Here is a 13,669-nt window from a genome sequence, read left to right as displayed (position 1 = left end):
ATATTTGCAAAACAATTCAGGAATTTATATTTATGACTAAACATGAAAAACAGGTTTTATAGGTTGTCCTTGCAGCTACATTCACTCTCAATAATGTCTACAATGTTATAGGACCAGATTCTGCCTTTGGATACTTTCATGCAACTTTAGTTGAACTCAGTGGGAGTTGCACATTCATATCACCAAGAGCAGAATTGTACGCGTCTTTGAGAAACAGACACCATTTGTCTCTTTTGCCAGTTTCTGGCTTTGTTGCTGGCATCTTAGGTGAGGTGACTGAGGTGTTTCTGTAATATTAATTGATGATCTTCACTCTTAACTGCTGTAGACCCTGCACTTTACCTTAAGAGTTGCAAGATTCCTAAAAAGGAAACTCCTGATTGGGTCATGCTGGTGATCTCCAGAATGACTTCAAGGTATTATTGCTGCTGGATGGAAGCATCTCTTTTTAAAGACCCCCCCCAAAAAAAAGCACTAATTTACATGTAGTGTCATGTTTTTCAGTGAATGTTCTAAACAAGATGCAGTTACACTTTTCCCATACCTTCTTATGTCTCTTGCCTACTGCTCATCTTTTCTGTACATGAACAACATGAGTATTATACATCTGTCACAGTTACAGGCATAGGGACACCTCTGTCCCATTTATGGACTCTTGAGTGCATGATACCTGTCCGAGGGTGGAATTTTACAATTCTCCCACTCTGAGAGCAAGCCCTGGACTACAGTACCCTATGTATCCACCGTGCTTACCCTGCAGGTCTTAGTTCAAGCTCCTGCAGTTCTTCCCTTGGATGGTCGGAGCCCACGGACAAAGCAGCCTTCTTAAAACCAAAGTCATTGTTTTGCAGAATCCCACGATGGTAACCGAGGCAAGCTTAACTTCTTCAGAAACCCCAGCGAGTGCCTGTGGCTCAGCCTGGTTCCCTTGAGCAAATACCCCCTTCTCTTGAGAGAGAGTGTTCCTTTGGAAACCTGATTGAGTTTTTTTGCTCTCCTGTGTTCCTGGCCTTTTCCTGTTCTGTCATTGTCTCTTAACAACAGTCAAGTGATTGATGATGGATGTCTTATCTTGAACCATTCTTTCCCATCCTGCTTGTTTTTTTCCCAGGAGCTCGCACTTAAACTAAACCAATATATTCATGTAGCAAATAGCCTAAAAAAACAGCCGTATTCATAATTTTTTACAGAACAGCTCTAAATCTGTCACACCATTATTAGTGGAAATAATATGATTCCCATTTAACATAATTGGAGCAGAGTAAAAGGATTAGCGTCCTTATGCTTTAGAGACTGCAGTGGTAATAGATGGACAAAGTCCTGTTTATAGGCCATTTCGCTTGTAATATCTAGGACTGAGGTCTATATTGTGTGTGTGGTTCTCGGGCACTTTTGAAGTCAATGAAACTACTCATGCTTAAACTTAGACGTGCTTTATACATCAGCACCCCAAATAACACAAGATTTTTGCTTCATTAAGAGCAGCAAAGCAGGGGTGGGAATGAAAAAACAAATCTGCAAACTAAGCAACATTTTATTACTCAAAGCTCTTCATGAAGGGAACCTGTCATTGTCCATTCAAAGTGAAATACTAAAATGGTGAGCATGCTGCATGAACCAACCACGAGTTGGTTGCTAGTGTAGCATAAGGTGCAGGAGTTGCCACTAGTAGCCTGTCTTTTTTTTTTTTTAGACTCTTTTAATGAGTGATAGTGACTTAGAAGAATAAAATGTATTTTTTAAATAGAGTAAACAAGTTCATGGAGCGTGAAGGGCGCAGACCTCGTCTTCTTGTTGCCAAGATGGGTCAAGATGGCCATGACAGAGGAGCTAAGGTTATCGCTACAGGATTTGCAGACATTGGCTTTGATGTGGACATAGGTCCACTCTTCCAGGTATTATTTAATCGAACCTGTCCCTTAAAATGTATTTTGAATGCAGCTTTTGTCCCTGCCGTTCTTGTTCAGCAGTCACTTTAGCACTAATTGCTGTTTGCTGTTTAATTTCTCTCTTTAGACACCCCGTGAAGTGGCCCAGCAGGCTGTAGATGCTGATGTGCATTGTGTGGGGGTGAGCACATTAGCTGCAGGTCATAAAACTCTTGTTCCTGAACTCATCAAAGAGCTGAACGCACTTGGCCGTCCTGACATTCTTGTCATGTGTGGAGGTGTCATCCCCCCTCAGGTATTGCTCAGTATCTGTTTCCAGATCAAATATAACTTACAGTTATAAGAACACTCAGTTTCAGCCTGCCCTGTTTTGTTGGCTATTTGCTATGCACTCTTAACATCATTGGGGTGTTACAATGCTGAAGGCTTTCCTACACAGTAGTCAGTTAGGGTCAGTTTCAAGTTTCATGCTAGTCACAGAAAGAGGTTGCTGATGTCTATTTTCATGCAAGTTAAGCCCTGGGCTGTCATACATAACTGTTCTGGCTTAACATGCAAAGCTTCTGGCAGGATAAAGCATTAAGCTGCTTTTGTTCAGAAAAAAACTAGCAGCATGGGGTTGTTCTCATAAGGACTCTTCAATTGTTTCCCAATTTATAAAAATTAGAATTATTCAGTTCAGCGCTGAAAGCTGTTGCACTTTGTAAATCAGGCAATTGGGCTTACTATATATTTGAGAGATGCTCCCAACTCAGTTCTCCCTGGGGGATTTGGAACTTTGTCCTGCTCAGAAAAAATAAAGGTTCACCACAATTACACGTACCAGACACAGGTGTTAAATGAACAGTGTATGGTAGTTTCCATTTTCCGTGACTGATTCATGTAGGAGCAGATGCTGCTGTACTGCCAAGTGCAAATGTTTCCACCAGATGGGTCTATTCTTTAGTCCTCCTAAGCAGCAGTACTTCACTCATATATAAGCCAGACGCCATGGTCTCTTTCCAAAACTGCGTGTACTACAAGTAGAAGCAGGAATGCTGTATTCAGCCTGTTACTTCAAGAGTAGAGGGGAATCTTCAGAAGAAGAAGAAGATGATTTTGTTTGTAGTGCCTTTCTCCCCAAAGGAATGCAAAGCACTTTGCAAATTAAAGGCCAGATCCTGCCTTAGAATACATTATTATTGGAATTGTGTGTAGCACCTAGGAACCCCGGTCACAGACCAGGACCCTATTGTGTGAGGCGCTGCACTAACACAGATACACAGCCCATAGTCTTAGTGGCTGTCTCTAGTTATCCTCCCTTGGCAGGGTTGGTGTTGGCCATCCCTCCACTCCACCAGTGCTCCCAGGCTTGGTCATCATTTTTCAGATTTCCACACAATCACTTCCATGCGTTCTGCCACAAAGCCCTCTGGTAGAACCTGCCTGAGCTCCTCTAAGCCCCTTTCCATTTAAGTCCCTTTAGGGTCCTCTTCTATGCTGCCTGGAATGAATGAAGTTGCCCAGTATATAAATTACATATTGTTGTTCTCTTTCCCGATTTCTCTCACTCCTTTGTTCTTAGATTGTGAACTCGTTGGAGTAGGGACTGTGCTTAAGCATTTGGGAAACTCTTAACATAGATTGGGTGCTATCACAGAAGATTAATGATAATTTCCATATTAAATAATTATCAAAATAATAATTAAATGCAGCCAGCTCTTGGGTGAAACATAACCTTCTGTTAACCTTACACTGCTACACCGCACACCAGTTTAGATGGAGAAGTGAGAGAATATCAGAGCTGCTTTCCGTGTCCCTTTGAAAATGTCAGGGAATCTGACGTTAAATTGACAGAACCCTTACAGTGAAATTGTTCAGAATTTATTTTGTATGTTTGAGTTTTTATTCTGCCATTGCTTCCTGTTTCTGGGAACAGTTGCAAGTCTTCAATCTTAGTGCCCTTGGAGAATTACTCATAGATGCTGAAAGGCAGTGGGTCTCAAACTTTTGTACTGGCAACTCCTTTCACATAGAAAACCTCTGAGTGCAACCCCTCCTTGTAAATTAAAAACACTTTTTATATATTTAACACCATTATAAATGCTGGAGGCAAAGCGGGGTTTGGGGTGGAGGCTGACAGCTCGCGGCCCCCCATGTAAGAACCTTGTGAGGTGGTCCAGACCCCCACTTTGAGAACCCCTGCTGTAAGGGTATAGTTCATGTTCCAGTATTTAACTATTTAAATCTCTCTCTGAACAGGATTATGATTTCCTCTATGACTCTGGTGTCTCCAGTGTATTTGGTCCTGGGACTCGGATTCCAAAGGCAGCTGAACAGGTGCTTGATGATATTGAGAAGTGCCTGGTTAAGAGGCAGCAATCTATGTAACACTGAAACATCACACCACAAAATCAGCCGTATAATAACCATGTACAGAACATGATCAATCCTTGGCTAGGAAGAGCCAGCCACGTAGCTTTGGTTACAATGCTTGGTGCCTTGTGTGCTTTCTAAGAAAGCTGTAATTTCTCAGTCATGTTCTAGCTGTGAGGAATATTTCATCTGACTGTGTATATAAAAATTATCTCTAAAAGTACAAGAGTTCAGTAAAACTATTCAGATTGTTTCAAGAATTTAGTTAAATAAAATATCCATTCTAATATTTTGGGTTGGGATTGATTGATTTTACACCACCACCCTAATTGGTCTGTTTCACATGTATTTGGGTGCGGCCGGGGGGAGAAGGGGTTTGTCATATATTTGGCAGATGCTTTAGGCCCAGAGACCTTCAGGTAAAATCACCTGTGTTCAGCATAGAGGTGGCCAAATCCAGTAGAGTTAGTGGCATTTGGATGTTAATGCAGTAAAGTCTAAGGAGCAAATCTTTTTCTGATTTTCCCTTTAGTTGGAACAGTATAAGAAAACAAACTGAAAACACAGACCCTGTAGTATGTGGCTATGTCATAAGGAGCAGATCCTGCACTGCCTCCTTTAGGGGCATGGAAACACCTAAATGCAGCAGAGAACCAGTGTAGTCCCACGGTGCTTAGGGAGGCCAGAGTGGAGATGGGGTTGCACAGCTCTGCTCCAGCCTCCAGTTCCACCCTCCACTCCACAAACTGATGCCAGCCTCAGTGTCCTTTCAGTTCTCCCATACATGTCTGGGTACCTTTTTTCAGTGTTGCCCTGCCTTCCCCATGCTATCCTGTGAAGCCACCCCCTTCTCCTCAGGCAAATCTCTCCTCAAACCTCACTTCTGTCTCCTCTGCAAAAAAGGAGTTAATTTGAGATATGTTAAAAGTTTACAAATGAATGTTGACTTAATACAGCGTTAAAACTTCACTACGCAGAAGAAAAATGCTGCTTTTAACCATCTTAATTTAAATGAAACAAGCGCAGAAAGTTTCTTTACCTTGTCAAATCTTTTTTAAACTTTCCCTTCATTTTTTTTAGTCATTTACATCTAACACAGTACTTTACTATATTTGTTTTGTTTTTTTCGTCTCTGCTGCTGCCTGATCACATACTTCCAATTCCAAATGAGGTATGTGGTTGACCGGTCAGATCGTAACTCTGGGTTCATAACTACTACTGTAGAATCCTAGAAGATTAGAGTTGGAAGAGACCTCAGGAGGTCATCTAGTCCAATCCCCTGCTCAAAGCAGGACCAACCCCAACTAAATCATCCCAGCTGGGGTTTTGTCAAACCGGGTCTTAAAAAGCTCTAAGGATGGAGATTCCACCACCTCCCTAGGTAACCCATTCCAGTGCTTCACCACCCTCCTAATGAAATAGTGTTTCCTAATATCCAACCTAGACCTCTCCCACTGCGACTAGAGACCATTGCTCCTTGTTCTGTCATCTGCCACCACTGAGAACAGCCGAGCTCCATCCTCTTTGGAATCCCCCTTCAAGTAGTTGAAGGCTGCTATCAAATCCCCCCTCACTCTTCTTTTCTGCAGACTAAATAAGCCCAGTTCCCTCGGCCTCTCCTCTCATAAGTCATGTACCCCAGCCCCCTAATCATTTTTGTTGCCCTCCGCTGGACTCTCTCCACTTTGTCCATATCCTTTCTGTAGTGGGGGGCCCAAAACTGGACAAAGTACTCCAGATGTGGCCTCACCAGTGCCGAATAGAGGGGAATAATCCCTTCCCTTGATCTGCTGGCAATGCGCCTACTAATGCAGCCCAATATGCCGTTAGCCTTCTTGGCAACAAGGTCACACTGTTGACTCATAGCAAGCTTCTCATCCACTGTAATCCCCAGGTCCTTTCCTGCAGAACTGCTGCTTAGCCAGTCAGTCCCCAGCCTGTAGCAGTGCATGGGATTCTTCCATCCTAAGTGCAGGACACTGCATTTGTCCTTGTTGAACCTCATCAGATTTCTTTTGGCCCAATCCTCCAATTTGTCTAGGTCACTCTGAGCCCTCTCCATATCCTCCAGCATACCTACCTCCCCCCGAGCTTAGTGTCATCCACGAACTTGCTGAGTGTGCAATCTATCCCATCATCCAGATCAGTAATGAAGATGTTGAACAAAACTGGCCCCTGGACCAACCCCTGGGGCACTCCGCTTGACACCGGCTGCCAACTAGACCTCAAGCCATTGTTCGCTACCCATTGAGCCTGACGATCTAGCCAGCTTTCTATCCACCTTATAGTCCATTCATCCAATCCATGCTTTTTTAACTTGCTGGCAAGAATACTATGGGAGACTGTATCAAAAGCTTTTGATAAATTCAAGGTATATCACGTCCACTGCTTTCCCCATATCCACAGAGCCAGTTACCTCATCAGGTTGGTCAGGCATGACTTGCCCTTGTGAATCCATGTTGACTGTTCCTGATCACCTTCCTCTCCTCCAAGTGCTTCAAAATGGATTCCTTGATTTTTCCAGTGACTGAGGTGAGGCTGACCGGTCTGTAGTTACCCAGATTCTCTTTCTTCCCTTTTTTAAAGTTGGGCACTATATTTGCCTTTTTCCAATCATCAGGGACCTCCCCCAATCGCCATGAGTTTTCAAAGATAATGGCCAGTGGCTCTGCAATCGCATCAGCCAACTCCCTCAGCACCCTTGGATGCATTGCATCTGGCCCCATGGACTTGTGCATGTCCAACTTTTCTAAATAGTCCTTAACCTGTTCTTTCATTACAAAGGGCTGATCACCACCTCCCCATACTGTGCTGCCCAGTGCAGCAGTCTGGGAGCTGACCTTGTCTGTGAAGACCAAGCCAAAAAAGCATTGAGTGTCTCTAGGCTGCCTCCCCTATTCAGTGAGGGTCCCACACTTTCCCTGACCACCTTCTTGTTGCTAACATACCTGTAGAAATCCTTCTCGTTACTCTTCACATTCCTTGCTAGCTGCAACTCCAATTGTGCTTTGGCCTTCTTGATTGCACCCCTGCATCCTCCAGCAATATTTTTATACTCCTCCCTAGTCATCTGTCCAAGTTTCCACTTCTTGTAAGCTTCCTTTTTGTGTTTAAGCTCACCGAAGATTTCTCTCTTAAGCCAAGCTAGTCGCCTGCCATATATGCTATTCTTTCTGTACATTGGGATGGTTTGTTCCTTTGCCCTCAATAAGGCTTCTTTAAAATACAGCCTGCTCTCCTGGACTCCTTTCCCCCTCATATTCGCCTCCCAGGGAATCCTGCCCATCAGTTCCCTGAGGGAGTCAGTCTGCTTTTCTGAAGTCCAGGGTCCGTATTCTGCTGCTCTCCTTCCTTCCTTTTGTAGGGTTACCATTCGTCCGGATTTACCCGGACATGTCCTCCTTTTTGTGCTAAAAATAGCGTCCGGGGGGAATTTGTAAAGCACTCAAAATGTCCGGGATTTCCCCCCTCCCCCGGCAGAGCAGAGCGAGCGGCTGGGAGGGCTGCAGGAAAGTCCCGGGCTGGACTCCGGAGCAGCTGGAGAGGAGCCGGATCCGCCCTGCATTCTGAGCAAGTGTATCAGCACAAAGTGCAGCCCTCCCCTTTTGCAACTGGGAGCGGTTTCTGCCATGCAACGTAACAAAACGGGAGCGAGAGCACTTTGTGCTGATACAAGCGCAGCTCTCCCCTGCAGCCCGGTCCGGCAGTACTGTGCAGGGCCAGGGACCGGGTTTTGTTGTGCTGGGGCGCGCAGCCACGTGTCGGGCTGGCACAGAGCCCAACACCCTGTTCTGAGCAGCAGGGTAAGGGGGCCAGGGGGCAGGAGAAGGGGCAGGGAGGTTCTGGAGGGGGCAGTCAAGAAACGGGGGGGAGGGGCTTTTTGGGGGGAGTGGAGAAAGTTTTGGGCAGTCAGGGTACAGGTAGGGGGTAGGGTCCTGGGGGGCAGTTGGAGGGGGGTCTTAGGAGGGGGCAGTTAGGGGACAAGGAACAGGGAGTCTTAGGTAGGGGGTGGGGTTCTGGAGGGCAGTTAGGAACAGGGGTCCCAGGAGGGGGCAGTCAGGGGACAAGGAGCGGGAGGGTGGGGGGCTGGGAGTTCTGGGGGGGGCTGTCAGGGGGCAGGAGTGCGGAGAGGGATCGGAGCAGTCAGGGGACAGGGAGCAGAGGGGTTTAGATGGGTTGGGAGTTCTGGGGGGGGCTGTCAGGGGGTGGGGGTGTGGATAAGGGTTGGGGCAGTCAGGGGACAAGAGGCAGGGAGGCTTAGATAGGGAGTGGAGTCCTGGGGGGCAGTTAGGGGCAGGGGTCCCAGGAGGGGGCAGTCAGGGGACAAGGAACGGGGGGAGGGTTGGGGGTTCTGGGGGGGTGGGAAGTGGGAGGGGCAGGGGCGGGGCTAGGGCGGGGCTCCTCCCGTCCTCTTTTTTGCTTGCTGAAATATGGTAACCCTACCTTTTGTCAATATCCTGAACTCAGTCATCTCATGGTCACTGATGCCCTGGTTGCCACCCGCTTCTACTTCCCCTACCAATTCTTCCCAGTTTGTGAACAGCGGGTCAAAAGGAGCATGGCCCCTAGTTGGTTTCTCCAGCACTTGCACCAGGAAGTTGTCCCTAGTATTCTCCAAAAACTTCCTGGATTGTCTGTGCACTGCTGTATTGCTCTCCCGGCAGATGTCAGGGTGATTTGAAGTGCCCCAGGAGAACCAGGACCTGGTTCATCCTGGCCAGTGCCAAGGCTCCACTGTGCCAAGCTGCTGTATAATCTATCTTGGCTTTGTCTCTTTGTCAGTCCCAGGTGAGAGCTGCTGTGTCTCAGGCCTGATCTACACTAGAGTTATGTAAATGTAAGAGGTGGCACGGCTCACAGCTCTGGCTGTCGCTCCCAGGGGACTCCAACTGTCAGTGCCCAGTCCCATGCCCCACGCTTTGGGGGACCTCATGGGCGAGCAGGGTGAGGTGGCGAATGGGGAGGGGAGTGGCAGATGGGTGGGGAGGGGTGAGGAGCCCCCCTACCAGAACCACCCTCTCCCCCCAGCGCCTTGCCGATCAGTCCCTCTCCCTTCCTCCCAGTGCCTGCCGTGGAGCAGATGTTTCCCGGCGTCAGGAGCTGCTGGGGGTGATGGGAGAGGAGCGAGGGCTCAGTGTGCTCAGGGAAGGGGGTGGAACTGAGTGGGGAAGAGGCGGGATGGCGATAGGAAGAGGAGGAGGAGGAGGCGGGGCTGGGGTGGGGTGGGGCCAGGGCATGGGGAGCACACACACCCCGGCAAATAGGCGCCGAGTTTCTAATGGCCCCGTACCTCCCTAGAGACGGCCCTGCCGCACAGTTAAGTTGGTGGAGGCGCTCCTGGTAAGGATGCGCTCCGCCAACAGAGGCATAGTGTAGATGTAGACCACTGCAGTAATTACTGCATTGGCTGTACATCAACAATTTAGTTGTGTAGACTTGCCCTCAGTGATAAGAACTGGGCTCACAGCCTGCTGTCACGTTTTGGTCCATTTGCCTCCTGCTGAGTTCCCTTGGTCAGAGGGTCCTATTGTGTTAATTATGCAGTCATGGAGGGTCCCTTTGTCTTCAGGATTCTCCATTGATATGGGTTAGTTTCAGCCAGTCCTTAACAACTCATTCATATAATCCCAGACAGTTACATGACAAACCCTTTGGTCTCCTGTTCTATCCCAGGAGCAGCTTTTTAACCCTTCTGCACCCACAGGGTAATCATGCCAAGGTGATGAGTACAGAGTCCTAAACAGCGTTCCTAAAAATATCAGACAATTCCCACATTTGTCACAGGGATCCTACTGTTCTAACCCTTGTCGAACCTCATCCCATTCCATTCTGTTGTCTGACACCTTTACACACTGCCTCACATTTTCCTGGGAGCTTACAAGCACTTTGGTACAAGAGCTAGTCCCTTCTCTTTTTGTTTATTATTCTGTGAGAGGCTCAACAACACTGGCCTTTATGTAAAGTGAAGTCTCCTGCAGCTGGATGAACTACCTGCTGAATTTACAAATCCCATCAATAGCCTCTCCTGCTTGCTTTGAGGATTGAAATCAATGAAAGCTTTAATTAGACTAGGCTGTCTGATGGAGCGTGTGCACATATAATCTCACCACTGCTCAGAAACACTGCTGCATTTTTTTTTTATCTTAAATAAAGTTAACAATATTGATCCCAATCAAAAACATTGCCTCTAGACCAGGGATCGGCAACCTTTGGCACGTGGCCCGCCAGGGTAAGCACCCTGGCGGGCCGGGCCAGTTTGTTTATCTGCCACATCTGCAGGTTTGGCTGATCGTGGCTCCCACTGGCCGCGGTTCGCTGCTCCAGGCCAATGGGGGCTGCGGGAAGCGGCGCAGGGCGAGGGGTGTGCTGGCTGTCGCTTGCCGCCGCCCCCATTGGCCTGGAGCGGCGAACCACGGCCAGTGGGAGCCATGATCGGCCGAACCTGCGGATGCGGCAGGTAAACAAACTGGCCCGGCCCGCCAGGTTGCTTACCCTGGCAGGCCGTGGGCCAAAGGTCGCCGATCCCTGCTTTAGACTGCTCTGTTGATTTGATTCAAGAAAGGCATATTGACCTGTGGCAGAATTTGCTTCTGGACACCCAAGGAGTGACAAGTAAAAAACACCACCATCTGCCTTAGGATGGGACATAGCCTCCTAGCCAGTAGCACAGGCCTAGCCATGTGTATTTGTGACTTCTGTGTTCAGTTATTGCATTGCTTTGATTTCTTTCTCCCTTCATATGCTTCCCTGCCCCTTCTCAATTATGTATATGATCCAGCTAGGTTTTCTCTGAGTTTATCCAGCTAACTAATGCACCTCTCTTGTTTCATCTGACTTTTAGTAGAATCTCTCTTCAAAACCTTTTACATCCTCTGGGCCGTATCCTGCTCCCATTGAAGTTAATGACAAGATTCCCCTGGACTCCAGTGGCGGTAGACTCCCGCCTTTTAATTTGTCTACAAAGCACTGGATATGGAGTGAAGCCAAGTGAAAGGATGCTTTTGTCAGAGTAATGTGGGAAGACACCTGGGGTACATCCATACTGCAATAAACCTGCAGCCCGGAGTCTCTGACCTTGGGTGAGCTGACTGAAGCTCGTGGGGCTTGGCTACAAGGCTAAAAATTGCAGTGTAGATGATTGAACTTGGGCTGGAACCTGGACTCGGAGACCTTACCACCTTGTGGAGTCTCAGAGCCTGGGCTCCAGCCTGAGTCCAAATGTCTACTCTGCAATATTTTGCCCTGCAGCCTGAATCAGCTGACCTGGGCCAGCCACAGGTCTTCTATTGCAGCGTATGAAAGCAAGTGCTATCCTGAAAGCTCTCGTGCCTTTAGAGCTTTTGTATTAGATCCTCTGTGCAAAGGGAAAGTTGGCTGAAAAACTCTTCTTCCAAACCTCTCCCAGTTGACAGCTGGGCAGTCAAATGTGAGACGTCAAGGTGAACCATACCTCTCCTTGATGTTCTCAGCTGTAAAACTGGAGTGACACATTATTTATAAATGTTATTAAAGCTAATGTTAAAAAAGTATATAATACACAGGTTAAGAAAAGACTGTCTATACATCTGGGTATAAGGCTTAGATTATCCAGAAATACAAAGTTTGTTTTAAAGGTCATAAAATACATATAGTACATCATCAGCAATAACCCAAATTTAGGTGAATAAATTTAACAATACAGTTTAGATATTAGCACCCACGTATTTGGGTACATCACTCGTGAAAAGTTGTACAGAGAGTTGGTTGTGGAAAGCAAAATATATCTATGAGTGAAGATAGTCCCTCAGTAATTGAGAATTTAGGGTAGATTGTCCCTTAGAAAACACAATCCGTCAGGGAAGTATTTCAGTTACTTTCCTGACCCTGCTTCTCATCGGCACTCCAGCTCCTCCCTCTTGGTATTGCCGATGTCCGGTGATGTGTTCTATGTAGATGTCCCTCAACCACCTGATGGCGGCTGACACCATGAGTTGCATAGCGCTGACTGATCCCGCAGTCTCTCAGCACTCGGTCATTACTCGGGTCCATGCGCCCAGCGTTCTGACGATCAGCGCGTGTGTCTGAACCTGGTAACCCTTAGCTCTCTATTGATGTATGTAAACCAGATTGTGAGCCACTTATTCGAGCTGATGAGCAGTTACTTTCAGAAGTAGGCCTGTTAACATGTGAGAAATTGTTCACCAGTGTGAGTCAGAGTCTCATCATCTGACTCTTAGCCATTTAGCTTTTGAATTTTAATAGTGAAAATGTCCTAATTTAGAACCAGAAATAGGAAACTCAAAATGTCACTTACTTCTGACTGCCAGTTTGTTCCTTTAATATAAGATTTTGGACATCTTAAAATTGCACAGCTTGGCTCGGAGTTGTAGAACCTTTCCATTATTTAAAAAGGGAATGTATAGAATAACTTCATTCTTCGAGCAGATCCCGGCTAAGAGCTGTTATGCTGGACACTGAAAAGTTACAAGCTAAATAGACCATCTAGCTAGCTGTAGAAAGGATGATTCCTATTTTGCAGATGTGGAACGGAGGTACAGAGAGGTGAAGTGACTTGCCCAAGGTCACAAAGGAAGTCTGTGACAGAACTAGGAACTGAGCCCAGAGCCTGCGTCACATCCAGCTCTTAAACCACATGATCAACCTTTCTTCTGCTCCTGCGGCACTTTTCATTCATTATTTGTGCGTGAGTAGCTCCCATAATGTGCTAGGTGCTGATGCCATGCAATCCCTCCCCCACCCCACCCCACACACACTGAGAATTTCAGGCTAAGAACATGACTTCTCACATTCAAAGTGCTCTACAACCATTAATAATGGCACTTTATGCTTGTATGGAGTCTCAGTGCTTTGCAAAGTGGGGCGTACATCAGCATCCTTTCACAGGTGGTGGAGGGAGGGGAAGAAACCGAGGAAGTTTAAATGATGCGCCTCCGGTCAGACAGTGAATTGGTGGGGGGGGGGAGGAGAAAGGAACCCAGATTTCCTTAGCACAGGCTCCTGCTCTAACTACTCAACCACCTGGTTTCTCTTAAATAAATTGATCTGCCTCAGGGAAGTAAGGGAACCAAGTATTATTCCCATTTTACAGAGGGGGAAACTGCACCAGAGAAGTAAAGGGTCAGATTTTTAAATGTACTTAGGTGCCAACCCAGGCAGCTAGACAGATTTAATGGGACTGTCAAAATTTCCTAAACAAGTTAGGAACCTAACTCCCCTGGAGTTCAGTGGGACTTATGCACCTAACCTGCTTAGGTGCTACTGAAAATCTCACTGGATGCCTGCCTGCATCTATAGGTGCCTATAAAAATCTGACCCTGAGTGGATTGTATAGGGCCGCAGACTTAATTGTTCTAGTTACTGCAAACACAGTGGGCCAGATTCATCCCTGGTGTAACTCCACTGAAATCCCTTACACTGCAATGGTG

At 46.9% G+C, this 13,669-nt stretch overlaps 1 protein-coding gene across 1 annotated transcript in view; it reads left to right on the top strand.

The window, feature by feature from the left end:
- Positions 1–4,533, top strand: part of MMUT (methylmalonyl-CoA mutase) — a 37,216-nt gene extending 32,683 nt beyond the window's left edge. The window contains exons 11-13 of the mRNA XM_054022931.1: positions 1,748–1,895; positions 2,017–2,184; positions 4,131–4,533. Of these exons, the coding sequence (XP_053878906.1) occupies positions 1,748–1,895; positions 2,017–2,184; positions 4,131–4,259 (445 nt within the window). The 3' untranslated portion in view covers positions 4,260–4,533. The remainder of the gene's footprint in view (positions 1–1,747; positions 1,896–2,016; positions 2,185–4,130) is intronic.
- The last annotated feature ends 9,136 nt before the right edge of the window (positions 4,534–13,669 follow it).

The sequence above is a fragment of the Malaclemys terrapin genome, chromosome 3 (genome assembly GCF_027887155.1).
Source record: "Malaclemys terrapin pileata isolate rMalTer1 chromosome 3, rMalTer1.hap1, whole genome shotgun sequence".
NCBI classification, from domain to species: domain Eukaryota; kingdom Metazoa; phylum Chordata; order Testudines; family Emydidae; genus Malaclemys; species Malaclemys terrapin.
Note: the sequence above shows the minus strand (reverse complement) of the source record. Positions and strands in the feature narration are given on the sequence as shown.